The following is an 18,636-nucleotide window of genomic DNA, read 5'->3' on the forward strand; positions in this document are numbered from 1 at the left end:
AGGTTGGCTGTGGGTGTAAGAACTAAGTATATTTCCTACATACTAATTTCACAATGGAATTTGAACTAATTTTTCACAGTTATTTTTGTAACCCAACACGTGTTTAATCTGTGACTTTCCTAAAGATTTTTTTGGGTGCTTATAATGGCAGTCTTACCAGATTTAATGGCTGGTTTAACTCCTTGTTTCTTATTTTCTGTAATGGAAGAGTTTAAAATTTCATCCTCCAAGGTGACTAGAAAATAACAGCAGATGTTACACAACATAAGAAATACCAACAACATGTTCACCTACGAGGAGTAACTTGGCCCCATATGTCATTATGGTCAATAATCGAATTGTATTCAGTTCTAAAATGAAAATGGATGATGTTTCTTTAATAAGTACTATTTCACATCTGCCTCTCCTTAACCTTTGAAACCTTGTGGAATGATAGGAATGTTTTATAAATGAAAGGAGGAAAAGTCAACTTTTCTGTGCAGCAATTATTAACCTATGCCACGCCTTAGTGTCACAGAAAAGGCGATCATGTCCTGTATAGGAATTATTTTTTCCATGCTGAACTAGGATTGATTGAGAGGCTTTTCAGCTTTATGAATACAACAATGGTCCAGAAAGATGTGTTTAGCAACAAAGTAAAAGTGGCAGAAAAACTGTAGTATGACAACAAATAGCATTTCCCTAATACCAATGGCCTGGACCCAGTAAGAAGCTCTATATTTCTATAAAACTGTATGCCATTCTGATAAGTTTGTCACAGACAAGAAAATGTAAACTGTATTATTGGAATAATTCTCTGGAGATTCAGTCATAAGTAGGGGCATCACAAGTGTCGGGGATCCGGGGCTCTGCCTCTGAACTTCTTACCCGGAACCCCGGATCTTAGGCAACCACTGCATTGAAACGTGTCATCATCAACATAATGCTGATACAGTTCAATCCCGTCCATCTACATCACTGCCCATCACTTTTTTTTGGAACCGCAGAAGTGCTGGAATAGGCTCGAAACAGCTGTTGTCCTCTTTCACTTCCCCACTCCCCCTGCATGTTAAAGGATTGTGCCGCCACATGGAATAAAGGACATAAACCTTTTTTAAGAAGCAATGGCGAGTGCTAGAGATGAGCGACTTTGCCTTTTTTCGGGTCGAGTCGGGTTTCATGAAACCCGACTTTCGCAAAAGTCAGGTTGAACGAAATTGGTCGATTATCGTGAAAAGTCTAAGGCCAACTGAATCACGAAACCCAATACAAGTCAATGGGGAAGAAAAGTCGGCAGTGAGTGGAGGACAGGAGACACACCTACAGTGCCCATTTTAATGCCAAAAACATCAATTCTTATTACTTAAGCTTGTCAACCTTAATTTACTTTATAATAATAGTTAGGCATTGAAAAATGGGGGTTATTTGGCTAAAGTTGCTGGGGGTAGTGCTGGCTCCAGATTTTCGTGGGCCCAGGGCCAAAGAGTGTCAATGGGCTCCTTTAACACATGCCACATGCCCTCTGATATGGCAGAGAAATAGCGGTATAGTACAATGAAAAATACTTCACTTCTTTCATCACATGACTGATATCCATTTTAAATTCTCCAATAGCTCCAAAAACGGACAGTATATTACTCCATACAGTATTATGGCCACCGCATAGTGCGCTATACAGAGTGATGAGGCCCATATATTTCTCCATACAGAATCATTGGTCCCATATTATGTTCCATACAGTATATGATGAGCTCCACATAATGCTACAGTATATGTTGGTCCCCATGGATGAAGCTCCACTGTCTTATGGGCCTAAATAATGCTCCATATATAATGGGCCCCATTTCTAATGCTCCAGTGTATAATGGGCCCTGTAAATGCTGCTCCAGTGTCTGATGTCCACCTGTCAGTATCTAGTCCTAGAATCTGTTTTTTCTTGCCCTTAGACTTGCCCTTAGTTAACATGGATCTTGATGTTTCACAAGTCGGCCATCTTGCTTCCTGCCAAAGCTGTATATAAAGCCAGCACCTGTTCTGTTTCATTGCTTGAGTATTATGTTTTGGACTTTGTGCCTCTGCAGTCCCAAGCCTGGACTTACTATCCCTGTTGGTCCTCTCTTAACGGCGGAGTCCTCCGTCAACCTGCACGTCTGGATCCCTGCCTGCTGATCGAGTGATTGCTGAACACCTGACTTCAGAAACCTCTGCCTGACTACACCTGCGGTGAAGTAAGAACTCCAGCCAGCTAGTGTGTTCCTCCGCTCTGCAAGAGTCTGTGTCTTGTGCCCGCATTGCTCAGTGACTTTGAATGCTGTATTGCAGAGTATCAACTCTGCTATAACCATTTATCAGATTGACTGAACATTTATCTGGACATATATGCTATCAGATTACTAATACAATATTGCTTGCGCAACCCATTGTGTCTGCAGTCTCTTTGACCTAGCCACTGGTGTCCAGTTGTCTCCACTAGTATCGTGACAGGATACTCAAGCCTTAAAAAAATGGATGCCACTGGGTCAGAGACTTTAGAAGTGCGTGTTAAGAAGCTAAATAATATCACTGCCACTGTACACGCTGAAGTGCAGACATGGAAGAGCAGAATAGAAGGCCTAGAGGGGCAGACTAAATATGACATACAAGTGCTCAGTCAGACCCTTCAGGAATTGCGTGGCCGAGTTGCGGCTCTGGAGGCACAATCTCAGGCTTCTGTTCCTACCATCCCCAAACTACCGCCATTTAGGTTTGGTGGTGACCGAGACAAGTACCGTGGGTTTCTGAACCAGTGTCGTTTATACTTTGCTGCACATGTCACACAGTTTCCTACAGACCGATCCAAAGTATTGACTATCATCATGTTGCTGACAAATAAGGCCCTTGCCTGGGCAAACCCTCTGATAGAATCACAGGATGCATGTCTGAATGACTTCAATATGTTTATCGCCGCCATGGGGCAGATGTTTGACGATCCGAACCGTGGCCTTACAGCTGAGACGGCCCTGCTGAATTTGCATCAAGGTAAACGCCCAGTGACTGAGTATGCTATGGATTTTAGAAGGTGGGCTCAGGACACCACCTGGAATAGTGCAGCGAAGTACTCAATATTTAAGAAGGGGTTGTCCAGTTCTATCAAGGACGAGCTTGCACGTGCGGAGGCTCCCACTGCTCTAGGTGATTTCATCAATCACTGTATTCGCCTAGACGCTCGCATCTCCGAACGAAAACTAGAAAGGTGGTCTGAGATGAACCGCAGCAATAAATCGCTTCTTCCTTTCCTTCCTAAGTAGAGTCCGGACCCAAGTCCCCAGGAGTCCACACCTGAGCCGATGCAGGTAAATTCCCTACGAAGTCGAGTAAGTGACGAACGGAAGGAATTTCGCTTCAAGGAGAATTTATGTTTTTACTGTGGGAAGTCAGGACATTTTGTTATCAACTGCCCCAATCGTTCTCGCTGAACAACCGCAGCTGTGGTAGAACGCGACTTCTCCGAATCATACTCCATGACTTCCGAATCAGGGCCACCCGAAATTGCAGCAACCGCTCCTGATTATGACTTTTCAGATATGAACTCTGTTACATCCGAAACGATACTACCCATTAATGCTGTTATTCTATCTTCTGCAGTTTCATACCCTTGCAATAAGAAAAAAGATTCACATTGTTACCTTCCTATCAAGATCTGGATTGACTCCCGTTGGGTGAACAGTTCCGCCATGATAGACTCTGGGGCTAGCGGTAACTTCATGGACACTTCTTTTGCTAAGGAATATGGAATCCGATCACAAAGAAGAGTGTCTTCAATTCTGATGGAGACTGTGGATGGGTCCCTTTTGACCTCGGGGCCCGTAGACCAGCAGACTGAACCACTGAAGGTCCTCATGGGAGATGATCACCAGGAGAAATTGCCCTTCCTTCTGATTTCCTCTCCACATTTCCCTATTATCTTGGGTTTACCCTGGCTGCAGGCTCAAAATCCCATCATTGACTGGGAGACTAAGAGATTGCGCTTCCCAGCTAAAGAGGTAACTTCTGAGAAATCGACTGATCCATCTCCGGCCAACTCATCATCGGACCTAGAGTTACCGGCAGTTTATAAAGAATTTTCAGATGTGTGCGATAAAAAGAATGCAGATAAATTACCACCACACCGCTCTTATGACTGCCCAATCGAGCTTCTGCCTGCTGCTACCATTCCTTTTGGTAATATTTATCCATTGTCCGGTCCTGAGCTCAAGACTCTCAAAGAATATATCGACGAGAACCTGTCTAAGGGGTTTATACGCCCCTCATCCTCTCCAGCCGGTGCACCCATCTTTTTAGTTAAAAAGAAGGATGGATCCCTCAGACCCTGTGTTGATTACCGGGAAATTAACAAGGTAACCATCAAGAACCGCTACCCTCTGCCATTATTTCCGGAGCTTCTTGAGAGAGTTCGTCAGGCCAAGGTCTTTTCAAAATTGGACCTACGCGGGGCATACAATCTAGTCCGTATAAGACCTGGAGACGAATGGAAAACAGCATTTAGGTCTCGATATGGACACTTTGAGTATTTGGTCATGCCATTTGGACTTTGCAATGCCCCAGCAACGTTTCAACATCTCGTAAATGATATTTTCAGAGACATTCTTGATATTTTTGTCGTAATCTATTTGGATGACATTCTGATTTTTTCTAGCTCCATGGAGGAACATCAGCAACATGTCAAGACTGTCTTGCAGCGGTTGAGGGAACACCAGCTGTACATCAAGCTGGGAAAATGCGAATTTCACAAGTCGGAGATCCAATTCTTAGGTTATGTAATTTCTCCACAGGGTCTGAGTATGGATAACAGCAAGATCAAGGCGATTCAGGAGTGGCCAATCCCCAAGAACGTCAAAGAGGTCCAACGTTTCATCGGGTTTGCTAACTTCTACAGACGTTTCATCAAGAACTTCTCTGACATCGTCTCGCCCATCACCCGGTTGACACAGAAGAAGACAGCATTTATTTGGTCCCTTCATGCCCAAGAAGCATTCTCTCGGCTCAAGACCGAGTTCATGTCAGCACCAGTACTGATCCACCCTTACCTGGAACTCGCCTTCATTATTGAAGTGGATGCCTCAAACTGTGCCACCGGGGCTATACTGTACCAAAGAACAGGTGAGAAGAATTTACTTCATCCTTGTGCTTTTCTTTCAAAGCGACTGTCTCCTGCCGAAAAGAACTACGATGTAGGAAATAAAGAATTACTGGCTATCATCGCCGCCTTCAAGGAGTGGAGACATCTTTTGCAAGGAGCCTCACAGCCGATCGTGGTCCTCACGGATCACCGCAACCTTGAGTTCATCAGGTCAGCAAGATGCCTGACCCCACGGCAGGCCCGCTGGAGTCTTTTCCTTAATCAATTCAATTTTACAATCTCTTATAGACCAGGTTCTCGCAATGGAAAAGCAGATGCTCTATCCCGGATGTTCTCCACTGACGCTGTTCCAGATGCTCCACCTAAGACCATACTTTCTGATTGCAATTTTGTAGGAGTCATTCAGAATCAAGATTTGCTGCAGGTCATCAAAGAAGCTTACAACTCTGATCTTTTCCTGTCTCAGCCATCTGATGAGGTAAGCCTTCTTTTTAGGAATGGAGTTTGGACCCGGGAACGGCGCCTCTACATTCCTGAAGCCGTGAGGTTAAGAGTGTTGAGATTGGTTCATGATTCCAAGGTTGCAGGGCACAGAGGAATTCAGAAGACTCAAGAATTCTTATCTCGCTTCTTCTGGTGGCCAGGTTTTCGGAAGGATGTCCAGAAGTACGTTTCATCTTGTGAGGTATGTGCCAAATTCAAGGTTCCATGTGCCTCCCCTACTGGTCTGTTACAGCCTTTGCCAGTGCCGTCTCACCCGTGGGGATCCATTTCTATGGACTTTATTGTAGAACTGCCCCTTTCTGAGGGAAAGAGTACAATTTTGGTGGTGGTCGATCGCCTGACCAAGGCGGCCCATTTCATCCCTTGTTCCGATTTACCCTCTGCGAAGGACACTGCTGACCTAATTATCCAGAACATCTTTCGCCCACACGGGGTTCCGGATGAAGTTGTTTCTGACCGTGGAGTTCAATTTACTTCAAAGTTTTGGCGAAGCTTTTGTTCAGCATTAGGCATAGAAGTTAACTTATCTTCTGCTTTCCACCCACAGTCCAACGGGCAGACAGAACGTACCAACCAAACACTAGAGCAATACCTTCGCTGCTACGTTTGCCATTTGCAAGATGATTGGGTCAGGCTACTCCCCTTGGCCGAATTCTCTTATAACAACTCCCAGAGTGCCTCCACCAAACAGTCTCCATTCTACGCTAACCTGGGATATCACCCTAGCATTCTTCCCAGATTACCGGTAGATACATCTTTACCAGCAGTTGCCGACAGGATCTCTTCACTTCAACAGAACCTTGAACTTCTGAAAGAGACTTTGGGTTCCACACAAGAGAGGTACAAGAATGCAGCTGACAGATTTCGCAAACCAACACCAACATTTAAGGTAGGAGATTTAGTCTGGTTATCTACAAAAAATTTAAAGATGAAGATCCCTTCCCCTAAGTTGGGACAGAAGTACATCGGTCCTTATAGGATCAGTGGCCTGGTAGGTGCTGTTGCATGTCGCTTAAAACTCCCAAGAACACTGAAGATACATCCTGTCTTTCATACTTCTCTACTAAAGACTGTAGTACCAAATCCTTTTCCAGGATGTTCATCTCCTCCTCCTGATCCCGTTCTTGTGGATGGTCAAGAGCAGTTCATCGTTGAGAGGATTCTGGATTCAAGAATCTACAGAAATCGACTGCAGTATTTGATTAAATGGCAAGGCTATTCCTCAGAGGAGAATTCCTGGGAACCCGTGGATAATATTAACGCCTCCCGACTGATTGAGCAGTTCCATCAAAGGTACCCTGGCAAGCCTGGTTTAGGGTCGTCCGGAGGCCGTCCTTGAGGTGGGAGTAATGTCAGTATCTAGTCCTAGAATCTGTTTTTTCTTGCCCTTAGACTTTCCCTTAGTTAACATGGATCTTGATGTTTCACAAGTCGGCCATCTTGCTTCCTGCCAAAGCTGTACATAAAGCCAGCACCTGTTCTGTTTCATTGCTTGAGTATTATGTTTTGGACTTTGTGCCTCTGCAGTCCCAAGCCTGGACTTACTATCCCTGTTGGTCCTCTCTTAACGGCGGAGTCCTCCGTCAACCTGCACGTCTGGATCCCTGCCTGCTGATCGAGTGATTGCTGAACACCTGACTTCAGAAACCTCTGCCTGACTACACCTGCGGTGAAGTAAGAACTCCAGCCAGCTAGTGTGTTCCTCCGCTCTGCAAGAGTCTGTGTCTTGTGCCCGCATTGCTCAGTGACTTTGAATGCTGTATCGCAGAGTATCAACTCTGCTATAACCGTTTATCAGATTGACTGAACATTTATCTGGACTTACAGTGGGGAAAAAAAGTATTTAGTCAGTCAGCAATAGTGCAAGTTCCACCACTTAAAAAGATGAGAGGCGTCTGTAATTTACATCATAGGTAGACCTCAACTATGGGAGACAAACTGAGAAAAAAAAATCCAGAAAATCACATTGTCTGTTTTTTTTTCATTTTATTTGCATATTATGGTGGAAAATAAGTATTTGGTCAGAAACAAAATTTCATCTCAATACTTTGTGATATATCCTTTGTTGGCAATGACAGAGGTCAAACGTTTTCTGTAAGTCTTCACAAGGTTGCCACACACTGTTGTTGGTATGTTGGCCCATTCCTCCATGCAGATCTCCTCTAGAGCAGTGATGTTTTTGGCTTTTCGCTTGGCAACACGGACTTTCAACTCCCTCCAAAGGTTTTCTATAGGGTTGAGATCTGGAGACTGGCTAGGCCACTCCAGGACCTTGAAATGCTTCTTACGAAGCCACTCCTTCGCTGCCCTGGCGGTGTGCTTTGGATCATTGTCATGTTGAAAGACCCAGCCACGTTTCATCTTCAATGCCCTTGCTGATGGAAGGAGGTTTGCACTCAAAATCTCACGATACATGGCCCCATTCATTCTTTCATGTACCCGGATTAGTCGTCCTGGCCCCTTTGCAGAGAAACAGCCCCAAAGCATGATGTTTCCACCACCATGCTTTACAGTAGGTATGGTGTTTGATGGATGCAACTCCGTATTCTTTTTCCTCCAAACACGACAAGTTGTGTTTCTACCAAACAGTTCCAGTTTGGTTTCATCAGACCATAGGACATTCTCCCAAAACTCCTCTGGATCATCCAAATGCTCTCTAGCAAACTTCAGACGGGCCCGGACATGTACAGGCTTAAGCAGTGGGACACGTCTGGCACTGCAGGATCTGAGTCCATGGTGGCGTAGTGTGTTACTTATGGTAGGCCTTGTTACATTGGTCCCAGCTCTTTGCAGTTCATTCACTAGGTCCCCCCGCGTGGTTCTGGGATTTTTGCTCACCGTTCTTGTGATCATTCTGACCCCACGGGGTGGGATTTTGCGTGGAGCACCAGATCGAGGGACATTATCAGTGGTCTTGTATGTCTTCCATTTTCTAATTATTGCTCCCACAGTTGATTTCTTCACTCCAAGCTGGTTGGCTATTGCAGATTCAGTCTTCCCAGCCTGGTGCAGGGCTACAATTTTGTTTCTGGACAGCTCTTTGGTCTTCACCATAGTGGAGTTTGGAGTCAGACTGTTTGAGGGTGTGCACAGGTGTCTTTTTATACTGATAACAAGTTTAAACAGGTGCCATTACTACAGGTAATGAGTGGAGGAAAGAGGAGACTCTTAAAGAAGAAGTTACAGGTCTGTGAGAGCCAGAAATCTTGATTGCTTGTTTCTGACCAAATACTTATTTTCCACCATAATATGCAAATAAAATGAAAAAAAAACAGACAATGTGATTTTCTGGATTTTTTTTTCTCTGTTTGTCTCCCATAGTTGAGGTCTACCTATGATGTAAATTACAGACGCCTCTCATCTTTTTAAGTGGTGGAACTTGCACTATTGCTGACTGACTAAATACTTTTTTTCCCCACTATATATGCTATCAGATTACTAATACAATATTGCTTGCGCAACCCATTGTGTCTGCAGTCTCTTTGACCTAGCCACTGGTGTCCAGTTGTCTCCACTAGTATCGTGACACCACCTTTGGAATGCTCCAGTGTATGGTGGGCCCCATATATCATTCTCCAGAGTATAGTGCTCCCCAAAAATTGCTCCCAACCTTTAAAACAATTAAATAAGTCTCCTCGCTAGGGAATCCCTGTACTAGTCTGGACTCCTCGTCGTCCCCATCTTCCATCTCTCTGCACTTGGACTTTTTAGGCAGAAGTTGTTCAGACGTGATGTCATCGCGCTCTCTGACCAGAATGTCACTGTCAGGAAACGTGGAAGACATCACGGCGGTGGAGCAGGGAGAGGTAAGTATTTCAACTTTGCAAGTGCTGTGATCCTGAGCAAGCAGGGGGTGCCCACTCGTTGGCGACGGCACTGGCACAGGGCCCCTCATAGTACGGTGGTGTGTCTGACAGCGGGTGGGCCCTCCCGTGGGCCCTCCCACCGGCAGAGACACTTTTGCATACTAGGAGGGGCCCTGTGCCAGTGCCGACGCCCATGAGTATGCCCCCCCCACCTGCTCAAGGAACCTGCACTTTCATCTGCACCTTCCTCTTTGTCTCTGTGTAAGGTGGTATAGTATGCGGGAAGGGGAACCTGAGTTTCATCAGGGTCAGATTCTGGCTGTGTAGAGTGCGAGGGGAATGTAGTGGTCTGTATCAATGTACCAGCAGAATCATCTAGCAGTGGCTGGGCAACAGTGCACTTGTGGCGCCCCCAGGAGTACAGTCGCCACAGTGGCATTACCTTCCTCCTAGGGAGTGTGATGTCATGCTTGGGAGCAACGAAGGATCGTAGCAGTTAAACCAACACACAACACAGTTCCAACTCCAGGCCAGCAGGGAGAGCTCTGAACCTGACTGCTGAGGAGCTGCTCTCTGTGGTCAAGAGGAGGGAAGTTAGGGCAGTCTGTGAAGGGAAGGTGAAGTGTGTGGATGTGAGAAGGGGAGCTGGAGGATGAGCAGAGTTAAGGCTCACTCCTAGCTGGAGCACATGGTCCGGATTCCGGTCTCCGAGTTGGTAGGGACACTGACGGTCCTGCAGCAGAAACCGGAGGAAGTAGCAGCTGTAAATGCTCTGTTCCCAACTAAGGCTCGGAGGCCCCAGCAGCGACTTGTGTGAGCCGGAAGGAAAAGGCTACGGCTGCCTGCCATACGAGAAAGTTTCAAAAGAGAGTCAACAAGGGGAACTTCATTGAACTCAGCACTGCGAGTACCTCAGATAAGCACTAGAACGGAGGCCACACTACCTGTCTGCAGAGAGAGAATTCCTAATTTGCTTACAGGCTGACCAACTCCTTCTCCATCTGTACTCTGGGTCCTGTACGGCACTTACCAAGTACAGGTAAAGGAACTGCACGACTGTGTCTGTCATCTTTCTCCTGCGCCTGGCACACGGCTCTGCTACATCCTGCACTGCACACCATCTACCAACTCTTTCATCTGCCCTGTGACTATGGCCCTACCTGTGCAGGGCTTCTACATCTTAGCTGCACCACATCTGTCCCAGAGAAGCGACACTGCAGCGCTGGTCAATCCGATCAGAAACCACAGGTGGCATCACGTATCATTCACCTATAAACGTTATTCACCCCTTTGCATGGACGCCCAAGCACATGGACCGGGTCACCACCACTGTGACACATCCCTCTGAGACACCGGCCTGGTACCGATTAACCCCACTGCCCTGGCTTGCCACCCACACTCCATGTCAGATTCATCTTGGAGTGGGAAATTCACGATTTGACTTGATAACCCAGGCATGGTATGTGGGAAAGAGCTACATGGACTAATGTAAAGTGTGGCCTGCTGCATCATTCACTTTTGGTGGGGGTGAAGGACACAAGGAAAGGGGTTCTTCCTGACCAGGAGCCAACACTTGAAGACTCAGTGCTTGCATTTTTTGAAACTTCAGAAGAGGAGGGCATATTTGCTGGAGTCTGTTTCGGCAATGTAAGCCAAAACCAGTTCCTGATGCTCCGGCTTTAAAAGTGGTTAACCTACTCCCAGAAAAGTTAGCCTTCCAGGCGTTCCGAAGCCAGACCATGATGCAGGCTCAACACATCCTGCCTTAGCTGCTATTGTGCTTTTGCCACTACCAGCAAATGCACCACCACCATCAGTACCAGCTGGCCCCCCCACGCCCAAGTACGCGTCCTCTTCCACCATACTTCCAAATTTTGGAGAAAATGTACCCAAAATGACATCAGATATATGGTACTGTATTAGAAGCGTACAGCTCTATACTGTCAAAGGATAATTGTCAATCTCCCTATATATTTCATGAGTCACACAGAGACGCTCACAGGCTCAGTATGGATTAGACAAGAATATAAAAAGTAGAAAAAGGGTACAGTATCATCAGATACCAGGTATATATAGTATAGTTTAAACATTCTTAATCTCCGTATATATTTCAGGAGACAGACACAGACGCTCTCAGGCTCAGTATGGATTACAACACAATATAAAAAGCCGTAAAACGGTAATGGATCTGGCACGTACAGCTGTACACAGTGTAGGGGTCATTGTCAATCTCAGTATTTATTTCCACAGTCAAAAACAGACTCTCACTTGGTCAGTTTGGATTAGACCAGAATATAAAAAGCAGTAAATGGGTAATGTATCACAAGCGTAGAGCTGTATACAGTGTTGGGGTAATTTTTAAATCTACATATAAATTGCAGAAGTAACCCACAGACTCTCACAAGCTTAGGATAGATCACACCACAATATAAAAAGAAGATCCGCAAGAAATAATCATACATGTGGGCCAATGTTCCAGGTGTCAATGATACACTTAGAGCAGTGGGTGGAGGAGGACCTCCTGGCAGAAAGGGTACAGTATCACCAGATACCAGGTATATATAGCATAGTTTAAACATTAAAAATGTACGTCTATTTATCAGGAGTAGTGTTGAGCCACCCCGCTAGTGTTCGACTTTGGTTCGGTTCGTCGAACAGGAGGCAAGTTCGTCGAATGTTCGGCGAACGTTCGACAAACACCATCGAGCCCCATTGAAAACAATGGCAGGCAAACACATACAAACACATAGAAAACAATTACAAAACACCTTAAAAGGTGTCCCAAAGCAGACCAAATGCTAAGAAGACAAAAATAACATATGGAAAAGGGCAACTACATATAGAAAAGAGGTGGAGGAGTAAAAGGAGGAGGAGACACAGATATAGGCATGTCATGCCCTTATAAAGTCAAGAAAGGCTGGACTAAAAATCTAAAATAAAAAATAATCTAAAATTCTAAAATCGAAGACGATCATATACCGTCGGACTTCCCACCATAAATTATGCCAACTGCCGATCGGGCGGCGTTATTCCCACGACCCTCTGAACAGCGTCCATGAAGGCAAAGTGTTTGGTTTCCGGGGGCAGTATGGTTGCAAAGCTGAACCTTAAAGGAATGTCCAGAAGGGCACCACCAGGAGTGGAGCTTGCGGCTTAATTGGACTCCACACGGGCAACCTCAACCATGCCAGCCACGGAAAAGATGGACAGATTGCAAGTTTGTCGATTCTGAGGGTGTTGGTGCATGGACGTTTTTAGTTGTGCTAGTGTGGCGCCCCTGAGGCTCAGTCACCACAGAGGTACTGCACCTTCTCCTAAGGTGTAGTGCCCCACCATCCAGGTAAGGTGGGAACTCCTTTCCACACTCCAACACTCGCATCCCACATGACAGGGTAGTTCTGCAAAACCACATTGTGGCTCAGTGCTTGGAGAGTAGCAGAGCACCTCTGCTGGTTCCCTGCATGGAACACTGGATGTGCTGGGAGGTGGGTGGAATTGAGATCCATATAAAAGGTTGGGAAGGTTTAGAATTACAGGTCAGTCTGAGGGGAGTCTGGACAGTCAGTCAGGAGAGTCTGAGGATGGGTCCGAGAGGAAGGAGATCCCTAGAAGAAGGAGAGAAGAAGGAGTGCTGCAGCTGCCTCAGTGATCTGAGCCAGCTGGCACGGGAAAGGAACAGAAGGAGAAAGACGTAGAACTGCAACCTAAGCTTCCATAAGAGAGAGAAAGAACAGTGCGGAATAAAGGAGTAAGAGAACAGAGAGGAGACGTGGGTTGGAAGAGGAACCCTGCCTATAGGTTCTCAGCGCAAGGCTGGGGCCCGCTCCCCGAGGTTGTATGGACACTTATGGTTCTGCAGCAGACACCGGTGGAGTAGTTGGCTGTAAATGCACTACTCCCATCTAAGACTTGGGGCACAACAGCAACTGAATAGAGAGCCAGGACTCCGGAGAAGGGAGTCCCCGAGAGAGGCTACAGCTGTCTGCTATACGAGTAGAGTTGTTAGGAACATCTGACAGGAGGAACTCCAGAGTACCACGGTACTGGAGCTCTTCACACCTTAAGGCGCAATAGAGGAGTCGTTCAGGAAAGGTACATGTTGGCGGAGTGTTGGAGAGGAGAACCCTGACTTGCCCGGGAGGTTGATTGAGTCTCTGACCCAGAGGACACGGCACGGAGGCAGGCACCAGTGTGTACCACGGACTGTGAGTAAAGCTTTGGAACTGCAAGCCCTGGTGTCTTCCATTCATTTGTGCGCTAACACCGTCAGCACCGCTACATCTGGGTACCAGCATTCCTCACACCGCCTGCGCCTGTCCTCATCTATTGCCATTACACTGCCCTGGGGTTACAGCTTCACCTGTGGGGAGCTACACTATCTTTGCTGCAACACACCATCAGCTCCAGAGGATTTGCACGCAGCGTTGGCTTAACATCTTGCTTGCCAAACACCACAGGTGGCATCATGAACTATTCCATTAACTACATATATATTTCCCCATTACTTGGGCGCCCAGGGCCACGGACCAGGTCACCGCTGCTGTGACACATCCCCCTGACACCGGCCCGATACTGAGTACCCCACAGAGATTATCCAGTTGACGCGCCACCTGCGACTGAGGCGAGTGGCGCTATGGACATTGAACCTGCAGCGCGCCCAGGAGGGACCTACACCTGTGGTACCCGCGACACCAGTACCCGCTGCTGCTGCACCGGACTTTTTCCTGGCAGACCCTGTGGAGCTTGGAGCCGCTGCCATGTCACCGGCAGCGTACTCTGTCCCCGCTTTGCCGCTACCACCGGATGAGTTGTACACAGCCCAGGGAGCTGAAGCGGAGGAAGAGAAGCCCCTGCCTGGACCTAACGCGGCTGCGCAGGTCCTGCCAGCGACCCCCGCGGAACCGGGGCTGCCGTTGGCCCCACCGCCGTCCCCTGTGTTTCACCAGGCAACACCCGTTGCCACCACGCCTGCACTGGAGCAGAGACCGCACCGCCGGGAACTCCCAGGTATATATCCCGGCCCTCCTAATGGGTTGATGGGGAGGTGGAGGAGGTCCCTGCTGCTAGCGATACGGTTGGAGCCGGCACGCCCGATCCGACATCTTCAGGGAAGAGGGGGGTCTGGATCGTTTTGGGATGGTGACCTCGGGATCCCTTCACTGCCAAGTCCCCAGGTAGTTGCTTATCAGCGCCGACAAGCTGCAGAAGCCCTAGGAGCTAGACCTCGTACCAGAACAGCGGAACCACCTATCGAGGAGGAACAGTTGATGGGCATTGAGATACATCATGGGATCCATTTGCCACAGCTTCACGACCCATTAGCAGGAAACCAGAATCAGGATGAGGACAGTTCCAGTTCGGCTTCCAGAACCCCAGGAGGGGACCACAATTAGAAAAATTTACAGTAAATCTCGTTACCCAGGAGAGTTTGTTTGCACCATTGTGCCTGTTTCTATTTTTGTTGTTATCATGTTTTTCTGGTAGCACTTTTGTTGCCTAATTTTTGCAGTGGCAGCGTTCCTCAATTTTGAACTACAGTGATCATGAACTTGGAGTGTATCACAAAGTCTTTTGTAAATAGTTTGCGCCTCTTTAGGTGCTTTCTCTTGGTTTTACATAAAGACACTTTGCGAAGATGATGTCAAGATTTTATATAAGGACACTTTGCGAAGATGATGTTTTGCATGGACACTTTTTGAAGTTGATGTCTACCTCAAGGGACACTGCAAGAAATCCCGGCTGGGAGCTGTGTCCAGCACTTCCAAGAATCTTTGAAATGTTTTATTGTTGATAAGGTGTTTTATAAGAGTATTAGTAACTGAGAAATGGCTTTTACAGAGAATTGAGAATGTTTTGATACAGAATTAAGAATAAAGAATTGAAAGTAGACAGTTGAAGGACCAGGTACTTGCGGTCAGTGTCTTGCATCTAGAAGAGATTAAAATAATAAAGAAAATGTGTACTAGAGAAGGAAAAGCTGAATAATACTGAAGTGATACTGAGTCACAGATAATGGCACTTAGAATGAAAAATTGCACTTTTTGACTTGAAATTTAGATAGTTAAATAAGAATTGTTTGTAACGTTCAAGAATAAGTACCTCCTATACTAGGAAGTTTAGTATAAGAAAAGTTTGTCCTGCATTAAAAATTTTTTGTATGTTTCTTTGCTGTCAACTTTGTTTACCTTGCAGCCCGCGGATGTGCTGTGTTTAACGGGGGGTATGTGGCACCCCTGAGGCTCAGTTGCCACAGAGGTACTGCACCTTCTCCTAAGGTGTAGTGCCCCACCATCCAGGTAAGGTGGGAACTCCTTTCCACACTCCAACACTCGCATCCCACATGACAGGGTAGTTCTGCAAAACCACATTGTGGCTCAGTGCTTGGAGAGTAGCAGAGCACCTCTGGTGGTTCCCTGCATGGAACACTGGATGTGCTGGGAGGTGAGTGGAGTTGAGATCCATATAAAAGGTTGGGAAGGTTTAGAATTACTGGTCAGTCTGAGGGGAGTCTGGACAGTCACAGTCAATCAGGAGAGTCTGAGGATGGGTCCGAGAGGAAGGAGATCCCTAGAAGAAGGAGAGAAGAAGGAGTGCTGCAGCTGCCTCAGTGATCTGAGCCAGCTGGCACGGGAAAGGAACAGAAGGAGAAAGACGTAGAACTGCAACCTAAGCTTCCGTGAAAGAGAGAAAGAACAGTGCGGAACGAAGGAGTAGGAGAACAGAGAGGAGACGTGGGTTGGAAGAGGAACCCTGCCTATAGGTTCTCAGCGCAAGGCTGGGGCCCGGTCCCCGAGGTTGTATGGACACTCATGGTTCTGCATCAGACACCGGTGGAGTAGTTGGCTGTAAATGCACTACTCCCATCTAAGACTTGGGGCACAACAGCAACTGAATAGAGAGCCAGGACTCCGGAGAAGGGAGTCCCCGAGAGAGGCTACAGCTGTCTGCTATACGAGTAGAGTTGTTAGGAACATCTGACAGGAGGAACTCCAGAGTATCACGGTACTGGAGCTCTTCACACCTTAAAGCGCAATAGAGGAGTCGTTCAGGAAAGGTACATGTTGGCGGAGTGTTGGAGAGGAGAACCCTGACTTGCCCGGGAGGTTGATTGAGTCTCTGACCCAGAGGACACGGCACGGAGGCAAGCAACAGTGTGTACCACGGACTGTGAGTAAAGCTTTGGAACTGCAAGCCCTGGTGTCTTCCATTCATTTGTGCGCTAACACCGTCAGCACCGCTACATCTGGGTACCAGCATTCCTCACTGCCCTAGGGTTACAGCTTCACCTGTGGGGAGCTACACCATCTTTGCTGCAACACACCATCAGCCCCAGAGGATCTGCACGCAGCGTTGGCTTAACATCTTGCTTGCCAAACACCTCAGGTGGCATCACAAACTATTCCATTAACTACATATACATTTCCCCATTACTTGGGCGCCCAGGGCCACGGACCGTGTCACCACTGCTGTGACACATCCCCCTGACACCGGCCTGGTACCGAGTACCCCACAGCCCTGGGAGGGCGACCCACTAGCGATTTGTCAGCTTAATTCCGTTAACGAACGAGACTCCGGCCTGCCCCCACGGTCTGCGTCCAGCTTACTAGAGGGACACGCAAGGCTCTGGCACGTGAGATCGAGCAATAACAGGTCTGTCATGCCCTTACATGTCCGGGGCTGCATGTGCGCTACACTGAAAGGACCAGCGTATGTCGCTTACAGGTGCGGATAACCCGATGAACACCGTTAGTGATGGGGATCTGGGATTCCAATTCTTCCCCGTGAACGAGGATTTCCCAGTAAGTGCAGGTCAACCGGAATTCCGGAATTAGGCCTAACCGGCATTCCAGAAAGAATGAGAAAAAATTAAGTGTCCAAACCACAGGTGCTGTAGCTTGCTTAACAGCTGGGCTCCTCTGCTGAGTAGCATGCAGTTCTTACATAAACAGGCGGCATAGCTGGGTTCACGGCCCGGGTGGGCAACTCTGCTGAGTAGCAGACAGTGCTTACATAAACAGGCGGCATAGCTAGGTTCACAGGTGGGCTCCTCTACTGAGCAGTAGACACAGGTACTAGGCCCAAAGTATTCACTGGGCTAAATGGAGTTAAAAAATGGTTCTTACATAAACAGGCGGCACAGCTTGGTTCACGGGTGGGCTCCTCTGCTGAGTAGCAGACACAGTTACTAGGCCCAAAGTATTAACTGGGCTAAATGCAGTCAAAAACTGGTTCTTTCATAAACAGGCGGCATAGCTAGGTTCATGGGTAGACATTGTCCTCACTGCCTATCGTGATCTGTCAGGTAACTTTGGAGTGCAAAAGACAAAAGCCACAGGCCGTAGGCGATTCTATTGGATTGGCTCGAGAGGACACATTTAAAAATGTGGGCAGGAATGTCACACGCCTGTGAGTAGGAAAACCATGAAAGCTGATGATAAACCACCACTGCATCTCATTGTGAGTCGACGTCCATAAGAAATGGAAGCCATTGATCATCTGAAGATAGAGCCCAGCAGGACAGGGCATAGCTACGTCTTAATTATCATCTATCAGTTCACCAAATTTGTATTGGTAGTCCCAGTGAAGGATTTAACAGCCCAGACTACACAGCGGTGGAGCAGGGAGAGGTAAGTATTGCAAGTGTTGGGGCCCTGAGCAAGCAGGGGGGCCCACTCGTGAGCGGCGGTACTGGCACTGGGCCCCTCATAGTACACCAGTGTGTACTATGCGCACCCCCACCGTCAGAGACACTTGATTGTACTATGAGGAACCCTATGCCAGTGCCGTCGCCCAAGAGTGGGCCCACCCACCTGTCCAGGGCAACGGCACTCGCACGGGTGCGTGCGCCAGGTGATGACCCCGGCCCTGGGGGGGAGACAACCCAGTTAGGGAGGTTGAAAAAATGGCATATGTTGATGTTGAACATTCAGCAGCTGAAAATGGAGGAATTGGAAAAGTCCGAGGAAGAGGATAACAAAAGCGAGCCATTTTTCTGGCAACCTACGTGTCAGCAGGGGAAGGTGGGACAAAATCCTTTGAAACCCATGCATGGTTCATTTTAATGAAGGTTAGATCATCAACATTTTGGATCGACAGACCGGTCCTTTTTTCTGTCAGGATTGATCCAGCAGCACTGAAGACTCTTTCGCATAGCACACTAGCAGCAGGGCAAGCGAGCTCCTGTAAGGCATATTGTGCCAATTCAGGCCAGGTGTCCAGTTTACAGGC

At 47.4% G+C, this 18,636-nt stretch overlaps 1 protein-coding gene across 1 annotated transcript in view; it reads right to left on the reverse strand.

Moving 5' to 3' along the window:
- Positions 1-18,636, reverse strand: part of LOC141091130 (uncharacterized) — a 65,989-nt gene that overhangs the window by 22,848 nt on the left and 24,505 nt on the right. The window contains exon 4 of the mRNA XM_073576522.1: positions 158-235. Within this exon, the coding sequence (XP_073432623.1) occupies positions 158-235 (78 nt within the window). The remainder of the gene's footprint in view (positions 1-157; positions 236-18,636) is intronic.

This window comes from Dendrobates tinctorius, unplaced genomic scaffold, assembly GCF_039654945.1.
Source record: "Dendrobates tinctorius isolate UK_male_01 unplaced genomic scaffold, ASM3965494v1 ptg000049l, whole genome shotgun sequence".
Classification (NCBI taxonomy): Eukaryota; Metazoa; Chordata; class Amphibia; order Anura; family Dendrobatidae; genus Dendrobates; species Dendrobates tinctorius.